Here is a 9649-nt window from a genome sequence, read left to right on the forward strand (position 1 = left end):
GAGGTGACTCAGAAACCCGGGGCCTGACAAACTTTGTTCCTTTGCAGGTCACTGGATCTGAGACGCTTCCTAGGGGACCACGTTCCAGGGACGACCTGACGTGGTGAAGCACCTTCACTCACCTTCCGTCATGTTCCCCACTGAGCCCGGGGGAAGGATGGTGGGGCCCAAGGCCTGGGTGCTTCTCTTCTTCCTGGGCCTGGAGATCACCTCTGTGCTGGGTACAGGCTAAGTATCTGCTGTCTCCCAAATCCCCGACCTGACACAGTGAGGTCATGTCTGGTTTGGAACTCAACTACGCATCTGCCTTAAGCCCTGAGGCTGGTTTATAGACGTATTTAACATTTATACTCTGCTTGTTTCTCCAAAGGATTTGAGATAGTTCCCAATATTAAAACTCACAGAACAGAATGTTTTAAGCGAGGAGAAGAATGAGCTGTCATTCAGAGGGAGGAAAAAAGATAAGAGGGCTGCCACCCCTGAGTGATACATTTAGCTCTGAGCTTCCTGGCAGCCAAAGCAAAAGGAAATAGCAAGGGACTATTTCCTCAGAAGTAGATTTGGGGGTCGATCTGGTTTTAGTTTCATGGAAATTCTTTTGGCCTAAAGCTCAGTTTCATTTAGACCCTGCAGCCAAATTTCACAGCCTAGAGAACCCCTTCTGGTCTCCTTGTCCTCTAACCCCATCTTCTGGTGACACTGAGTTCTCGAAGGAATACGTAGAATTTGCTTACTAGACTCTCCAAGGCAGCTAAGTGTCAGAACTCCTAGTCCTATCCTGTGTACCCCCTCCCATCTGCCCTTTCTCTCCTGATTTCTAAGGTAGAATTTGCTTACTAGACTCTCCAAGGCATCTAAGTGTCAAAACTCCTAGTCCTATCCTGTATACTCCCTCCCATCTGCCCTTTCTCTCCTGATTTCTATTCGCATACTCAGGTAAAGCAAAAATATATATATATTTTTAAATGCTTACACCTCTCTTTTAAAGCTGCATGCCCTGCAGGCTTTGTGACCACAGATGCAGGAACAAAGACTGGCTCGGCGTCTTGCCAAACCCTGTGTGCCACCTCCTGCCTTGTTTGCTCTTTTCACCCTGACAGCTGCTGCTGTGTAGCTGATTAAAATTCAACCATCTGAGGGGAAATCAGAGTCGTCCGATTAGAGGAGCTCCTATCACCCCAATTAAAGAATTCTGACTTGGCTCCTCACATGAAAGTTAATTGCCTTTCAAAGCTCTCCTTTCTCTTTCCCATTCTGGAGCCTCAACCCGGCCTCAGGTGGGTGGGGCTGGAAGCGATCTTGTACCCATCCTAAGGCAGAACCCTCCACCCTGGGGTCAGAAAATTGACAACCACTGCACCAATTAGGCCAAGTAAGTCCTTTAGGGGGAGGATGGACTCTCACAGCCAACTTTGCCAAGAGAAGGGAAATGGCCATCTATGGCCCAGGCATTGAGCTAACAGGAGTTGTTGCTAACGCTTACTCAGCAGGCACTATGTATGAGGCGTTGTTCTAGGTGGATTTTATGAATGTGTTAATTTAATCTCCGCAATCCTCTGAGGCAGGAACTATATAATCCTCTGTTTATGATGCGGGAACAGGGGTCAGATGAGGGAAGTATCTGGTCCAAGGTCACGCAGGTAGGAAGTGGCAGAGTCTCTGGGTCTCATGTTCTCAGTGTTCATATACTTCAGAGATGTTCACTTGTTACCTCACAGCCCCTCACGCCAACCGGACCACCCTGTGAAGTGGGAATTAATATCTCCATCTTGCAGATGAGGAAAATAAGCCTCTATTCTTTCTGGCGAGGACAAGGCCGGACCCTAACGTAGGAGCTCTCACCCACTGGCTGCTCCCCATCATCCAAAGACCCATTTCTAGAACGCGAGCAAAAAGAGAATGACCGTTTGCTGAGCATGCACTACATGCCAGCTCCCTTTCCATTCATTATCGCCCCGAATATGCCCCAGGGCCCTATGATGTAGGACTATTAATCCAGCCCTGTTATGTGGGGAAGCAGGGTTAGAGGAATAAAACTCTTAATGAGGTTGCAGAGCCAGTAAGTAGCAGAGTAGGGATTTGAACACATGTCCTGTGTTTATGCTCCATCCACCATTCTTGAGAGGCTAGTAAGAGGACCCCTGGGCCCTGATAACTAACAGTTCTGGCCTCTCCCTTCCCCTCCTGGCCCCCAGGGAGGCAGATGATGATCACCCAGTCTGTGAGAAGAGTCCGACCTGGGAAGAGGACCCCCAGCAACTTTGCCAAGCCTGCGAGTCCCCTGGAGAGTGAGTTGTGGCTGGAGCTGGGAGGGGCCGCCAGGGGGTGTTTGCTGAGCTTGGGCATGATTTCAGGGTTGTATGAAAACCCGCTTTTAGAAGTTATGTTTTTATTGATCTCAAAGAGCGGAAGGGAGAGGGAGAGAGAGGTAGAAGCATCAGTGATGAGAAGCATTGATCAGCTGCCTCCTGCACGCCCCGACTGGGGACTGAGCCCACAGCCTGGTGTGTGCCGTGACCAGGAATCCAGTCATGATTTCCTGGTTCATGGGTTGACGCTCGACCACTGAGCCACATTGGCCGGGCTGGAAATCCACTTTTACAAGGCACTTGGCCTACGTCTTTGTCCAGGCAGAGGCACCTACTAAATAGAACAGTCCAGAATCGTGAATCTGCCTGATATGTTTCAGGAATGCTGGAGGGCTTGCTGGGGCCAGAGCATAGGCTGGTGCGGAGAGAGTGGGGGAGATGAGGATGGAGAGGTAGCAGGGGCCAGCTCATACCACCCTAAATGCTTGGCCAACGGAGTTAAAGCTGAGAGTGTGGGATCAACCCACATGAAGAAAGCTCACCCTGACTGCCGTGTTGGGGGTAGGGTCGGAGGGAAATTGAAGTAGAGAGACCAGGCAGAAAGCCAGGCTGCTAATATGGAGTCCTTGGCGGGAGTGGAAGGATGCAGAAGGGCAGGAGATTGGAGAGATGTTGGAGAGACAGATGCGATGGGCCCTGAAACCAATAGAGGGCGTTGGGCGGGAGCATGAGTGATATCAGGGATGACCCCCAGAACGGAACAGAAAAGGGAATTGGAGCTCACCTGGGGCTCCAGGGCCTGGCTCCTCCCCAACCGGGCTCTATCTCTCAGCTCCTGGCGAGTGGACAACATGGTTCAACGTTGACCACCCAGGCGGGCAGGGTGACTTCGAGCGACTGGATGCCATTCACTTCTACTATGGGGACCGTGTGTGTGCTCGGCCCCTGCGGCTGGAGGCTCGGACCACTGACTGGAGACCCGCGGGCAGCACTGGCCAGGTGGTCCACGGCAGCCCCCGTGAGGGCTTCTGGTGCCTCAACAGGGAGCAGCGGTCCGGCCAGAACTGCTCCAATTACACCGTGCGCTTCCTCTGCCCACCAGGTGAGCCTGTGCGGCCCCCACCCTTACCTGCCTCTGGCCATGGGACCTCTGGATATCACACCTACACAGGCCCTGATTCCCTAGTAATAACCAGCCAGTGTCATGAGAGCCCGAATCTTCCTGTTCTGTGTTTCTGGGTGCTCTTCGTTCACTCCACTTCACTGGGGACGTGTGCCCATGTGGTGAAAACCACAGACTCTGGAGCTGGGCTGCTTGGTCCCAGCCTGGGCCGGGAGCTCTATTCCTTAGTCCCTGGGCCTCAGGTTCCTCACACGTAGAACAGGTAATATTAGTAAATCTTATAGGTTTGTGTGTTTTTTTATGAGGATTAAGGAAGATAATGAATATAGAGGGCTTAGCCCAAGTAACATTCACTAAATGTTAGTTTCTATTTAGTCCCTTTGTGCCGGATACTGTGCTGGTTATCAACATCATTCAGACTTTACAACTGGCCTGTGAGGAATCGCTATGTTCAGAGAGGTTGGGTAACTTCTCATGATCACACAGCTGTAAGTGGAGAGCTGAGGTCTGAACCCATGTCTGTGTCTGCAGAATCCAAAAGTTTATGCTCTTTACTTCCCCCCTCCCGACACTGGGTAATACAGAGCAAGCTGCCAGCTGCCCCCTTTGTGGATGGGTACCCTCACCTCTTGGGGTTCCATCAGTGCCCACAAGCCCAGGTGGCGGTGGTGGTCATCTGGAGTTGGGAGCTCAGGCTGGGCAAGGTCTGAAGCCCCCATTATTGCACACAGACCTTAGGCGAGAGGTGAGGAGGGTAGGCATAAGGGGGTTTGATGTCTGAATCACCGCAGCCCCAGGCCCTGGTGGCTGTTTCCACACTGGTGGACAGAGAAGATGATGCTAACCGTGCACAGCCTGGGGCAGCATCTCAGCTCCCAGTGCTTGACCATAGGGTGTCTTTGTGCAAATTAGCGATGCCACTTCCTCAAAGCTCTTGACTTCCTTCCATTGGAAAAATCATTGTAGTAAATATGAATATCAGAGACATCTGTGATGTGAGGTCCTGCTCTCTGAGCAAAACTAGCCTCAGGGTCAGATTTCCTGACAAAGTTCCCCTGGGAGGGAAGTCAGACTGTCTGCCCATCCTGCTTTGCAGGATCCTTGCGCCGAGACACAGACCGGATCTGGAGCTCATGGTCTCCCTGGAGCAAGTGTTCTGCTGCCTGTGGTCACACTGGGGTCCAGACCCGAACACGCACCTGCTTGGCAGAGACAGTGTCACTGTGCAGCGAGGCCACTGAGGAGGGCCGGCTCTGTATGGACCAGGCCTGTACAGGTACCACTCCTGCTCCTGGTACGAGGCAGGGAATGGCGTGGAGGCTGAAGCAGCCTTCAGTAGGTTAAAGGGTCAGATTGAGATGGATTCATTCATTCATGCATTCATCAAGTATTAACTGAGCATCTATTAGGTGCTCTGATGGGGGCTAGGGCTATAAGGGGTAATGTGGGAGCACAGAAGACCATTGTCATAGCTTAGGGCTGTGGTCGGCAAACTGCGGCTCGCAAGCCACTGCGGCTCTTTGGCCCCTTGAGTGTGGCTCTTCCTAAGCCTTAGGAGTATCCTAATTAAGTTAATAACAATGTACCTACCTATATAGTTTACGTTTAAAAAATTTGGCTCTCAAAAGAAATTTCAATTGTTGTACTGTTGAGATTTGGCTCTGTTGACTAATGAGTTTGCCGACCACTGGGGAATCAGAGAGGACTTCCTAGAGAAGGTGTCCTGAGCTAAGTCCTGAAAGATAGGTAGGAATTAGTCGTGCAGGCTGATAAGGAAGGGTAACAAAGGCCTAAGGGGGAGGGGAAGCATATGTGAGTCCACAGGCTGAGATGGGGCTAGGGGAGGGCCCGAATCCACATAAGCCCTCCTGACGTGGCCCCTCCTTCCACAGCCTGTGACCTGATCTGCCACATGGGCCAGGCGAATGCTGACTGTGATGCCTGCATGTGCCAGGACTTCGTGCTGCATGGGGCCGTCTCCCTCCCTGGGGGTGCCCCAGCCTCAGGGGCCACTGTCTACCTGATGACCAAGACACTGAAGCCACTGACCCGGACGGACAGTAGTGGGAGATTCCGAGTCCCTGGCTTGTGCCCAGATGGCAAAAGCACCCTGAAGATCACAAAGACCAAGTTTGCTCCCATCAAGCTCACCATGCCCAAGACTAGCCTGAAGTCAGCCACAATCAATGCAGAGTTTGTGAGAGCAGGTACTTAAGTTCTCTGGGGTAGGGTGGGACTTTTAAATAAAGGGACTGCAGTGTTAAGAGCTGGTTTCCCAGTTTGCTTAGACCAGTGGTCAGCAAACTGCCGCTCGGCAAACTGCGGCTCTCGAGCTACATGCGGCCCTTTGGCCCCTTGAGTGTGGCTCTTCCACAAATTACCACGTGCGGGTGCACATGTACAGTGTGATTGAAACTTCGTGGCCCAGGCGCTGAAGTCGGTATTTTGTGGAAGAGCCACACTCAAGGGGCCAAAGAGCCGCATGTGGCTCACGAGCCGCAGTTTGCTGACCACGGGGCCTTAGACTAAAACTCTAAATCAGTGGTTCTCAACCTTCCTAAGCCATGACCCTTTAATACAGTTCCTTATGTTGTGGTGACCCCAATTTCATTGTTACAAATTGAACATAATTAGAGCATAATGATTAACCACAAAAACAATATGTAATTATATATGTGTTTTCCGATGGTCTTAGGCGACCCCTGTGAAAGGGTCGTTCGACCCCCAAAGGGGTCACGACCCACAGGTTGAGAACCGCTGCTCTAAATCCTTGCCATGACCTACAAGGCCCAACATCATCTGCTCCACCCCCCATTACCTCTCTGCTCTGCTCTTCTATTGTCCTCCTGTCTGCCCCCACTGAGTCACTCTACTCCAGCCACAATGTCCTCCTATCTGTTCCTCACACACACAGGCACACTCCTGCCTCAGGACCTTTGCACTCGCTATATACTCTGTTTAGATATTGGCATGGCTTGCTCCCTGAAATGAGTTCTTCCCTGGACCACCTGATTCAAATAGTCATTACAATATAGTGTGAGGTGTGGAGGTCAGGAAGAGACAGAGAGCAGCTGGGGGGTTCAGAAATGGTACAGAATGGCTGGAAAACTCTGCCGGAGGCAGCACAACAGGAATATCGCATTATTTAAAACAACCAACTCTCTTTTTTTCTTTTTAAGAAACTGGAAGTCTTTTATATATATATTTTATTAATTTTTTACAGAGCAGGAAGGGAGAGGGATAGAGAGTTAGAAACATTGATGAGAGAGAAACTTCAATCAGCTGCCTCCTGCACACTCCCTACTGGGGATGTGCCTGAACCAAGGTACATGCCCTTGACCGGAATCAAACCTGGGACCCTTGAGTCCGCAGGCCGACGCTCTATCCACTGAGCCAAACCGGTTAGGGCCCAACTCTGTTTCAATGGCCGTGCTTGGGAATCTTGGCTGGCACATGATCCCCTTGGTTCTCCATTGCCTCACCTGGATGCTGCCTGAGAGGCCCCGGAAGCAGGCCCTAAGGTAGAAGAGGTGGGCCCCATTCTGGATCAGTACCCTAATTAGGATCTGTACAGAGGGGCAGGTGGGGAGTGGGGGTGTGTGTGTGTGTCAGGTCATACAATTTTAACACTTGTCAAAGAACCCGAGGAAGCAAAGCTCTGGAGGATCTGTCACAAAGGAAAACCCAGAGCACCATTTCTCCTCTTCTGTCCCAGAGATCCCATACATTGTGAAGAACCCCGAGACCAAGGCACGGAGAGCTGGGCAGAGCGTGGCCCTGTGCTGTAAGGCCACGGGGAAGCCCAGTCCAGACCAGTATTTCTGGTGAGTATTCTGCCAGCTACCCTGCCCGATTCTTCTCTGGGCAACCAGATCTTTCTTGCATTCGGTCTGGTCTTATTTTTTTTTTTTTATTGATTTCAGAGAGGAAGGGAGAGGGAGAGAGAGAGAGAAACATCAAAGATGAGAGAGAAGCCAGCACCGGTTTGGCTCAGTGGATAGAGCGTCGGCTTGTGGACTGAGGGGTCCCGGGTTCGATTCCGGTCAAGGGCATGTACCTTGGTTGCGGGCACATCCCCAGTTGGACATGTGCAGGAGGCAGCTGATCGATGTTTCTCTCTCATCGATGTTTCTAACTCTCTATCCTTCTCCCTTCCTCTCTGTCAAAAATCAATAAAACATATTTAAAAAAAAAAGATGAGAGAGAATCCTCAACCGGCTGCTTCCTGCATGCCCCGCACTGGGGATCACACCTGCAACCGGGGCATGTACCCTGACCGGGAATCAAACCATGACTTCCTGGTTCATAGGTGGACACCAGCTGGGTGGTCTGATCTTATTAATCATAATACTAACCAACAGAATAAAGTTACAAGTACGGCCCATGTTCAGAGCCCAGAAGTTGGCACTTATGTTTTTCTGTTAATCCTCACCTGAGGATATTTTTCCGTTGATTTTTAGGGAGAGTGGAAGAGAGAAGGACAGGAAACATCAATGTGAGAGAAAACACATCAATTGGTTGCCTCCTGCATGAGCCCTGACCAGGGCTGGGGCCAGGGAGAGAGCCTGCAACCCAGGCACATGCCCTTGACTGGAATCAAACCTGGGACCCTTCCGTCCGCAGGCCAACCCTCTATCCCCTGCGCCAAACCGGCGAGGGCCGGAAGTTAGCACTTATGAGTGGGGGCCACAGGGTTGAGGCCACACAGACAACCAGTGGCCCTTTGTGGCCTTCTTGAGGCTGAGGTCCCTACAGAGCGGCTCTGGTCTCTGGGTCATGACTTGCGTATCCTCCGGATACAGAACGAGGTTCCTCAGCCCTGCTTCCCCGACAAAGGCAAAAGAGGTCAGCGTCCCCTGTGGCTGGGAGTCCTTCGCCCTTCAACCCTTCACAACCATTTTACAGCCGCTCTCTTGTTAGACCGCCCAGCGTTGCTGTGATGTCAGCTAGGAGGCACGGCTCCCATTTTATTGATCAGGAAGCTGATGCTAAGGAAGGTGAGATGATTTGTCCAAGGATCCATAGCCAGCGAGTGATGGGGCTGAGACTCAAGCAAGTCCCTTGACTCCCAGGCCAATCAGTGCTCTTGGGTGAGCTATGTCACCGGTGGTATTGGCATCGGCAGGGACCCATCCGCCATCTGTCTCTCTGTCTCTATGGCACTGCCCCCTCAGGCTGCATCTCTCCATCCCTTGCAGGTATCACAACAACACGCTGCTGGACCCCTCCCTCTACAAGCACGACGGCAAGCTGTTACTGAAGAACCTACAGCGGGACCAGGCTGGGGAGTACTTCTGCAAGGCCCAGAGCGACGCGGGGGCTGTGAAGTCCCAGGTCGCCCAGCTGATTGTCATAGGTAAGCCTGGCAGGGTCCCCGGGGAACCTCTACTGCAGGACTGGGGACACCTCAGTGGACATAACTGGGCAGTAAAAACCCCAGCTTTTCAGTGCTACGTCCTCTGGGACACAAAGATGTCACAGACCCCAATTCTACCCTCTTGGAGCTGCCACCCCAGGAGAGGCAAGGAACTGTAATGAAGGGACGAGTAAAGATAGACAAATGCATTTAAAGCAAGAAATAATGGGCCCTCTAGATGAGAGATAGAGACTTTCTAGGTAGGAGTGACCATGGGTGGCTCCTTGAGAGAGCAGCATTTCAACTGGGGCTTAAATAGTGGTTTTTAGATTTGGATGCCCAGTGGGTTCACCTGGTTGGTGGTGTTAACAAAAACCCAGATGCCTGGAACTTACCCCCCGCCCCCTCCCCAAGAGAGTTTTTTTTTAAACATATTTTTATTGATTTCAGAGAGGAAGGGAGAGGGAGAGATAGAAACATCTATGATGAGAGAGAATCATTGATCGGCTGCCTCCTGCACGCCCACACTGGGGATCAAGTTCATAACTTGGATATGTGCCCTGACTGGAATTGAACCATGACCTCCAGAACCATGAACCATGGTTCATAGGTCGACGCTCAACCACTGAGCCCTGCTGGCCAGGCACCCCCAGAGAGTTTTATTTCATTGGCTTGGCATGTGGGCTGGGTATGCACAGTTTAAAAGCTTTCCCAGGTGATTCTAATTTACAGCCAATGTTATAAAGCCCTGGCCTTAAAGCAGTGGTTCTCAACCTTGGCTGCCCATTAGAATCACCTGGGAATCTTTTTAAAATCCTGATTTCTGGGCCTCATCCTCCAGAAATTCTGTTTCTTTGTTAT

The 9649-nt window shown here is 51.4% G+C and overlaps 1 protein-coding gene across 1 annotated transcript in view; it reads left to right on the forward strand.

The window, feature by feature from the left end:
• CILP (cartilage intermediate layer protein) overlaps window positions 1-9649 on the forward strand; it is a 16774-nt gene that overhangs the window by 1615 nt on the left and 5510 nt on the right. Inside the window, exons 2-8 of the mRNA XM_006770774.2 lie at window positions 48-221; window positions 2196-2288; window positions 3142-3411; window positions 4529-4708; window positions 5325-5639; window positions 7148-7256; window positions 8631-8788. Coding sequence (XP_006770837.1) covers window positions 131-221; window positions 2196-2288; window positions 3142-3411; window positions 4529-4708; window positions 5325-5639; window positions 7148-7256; window positions 8631-8788 — 1216 coding nt within the window. The 5' untranslated portion in view covers window positions 48-130. The remainder of the gene's footprint in view (window positions 1-47; window positions 222-2195; window positions 2289-3141; window positions 3412-4528; window positions 4709-5324; window positions 5640-7147; window positions 7257-8630; window positions 8789-9649) is intronic.

This window comes from Myotis davidii, unplaced genomic scaffold, assembly GCF_000327345.1.
Source record: "Myotis davidii unplaced genomic scaffold, ASM32734v1 scaffold461, whole genome shotgun sequence".
In the NCBI taxonomy this organism is placed as follows: domain Eukaryota; kingdom Metazoa; phylum Chordata; class Mammalia; order Chiroptera; family Vespertilionidae; genus Myotis; species Myotis davidii.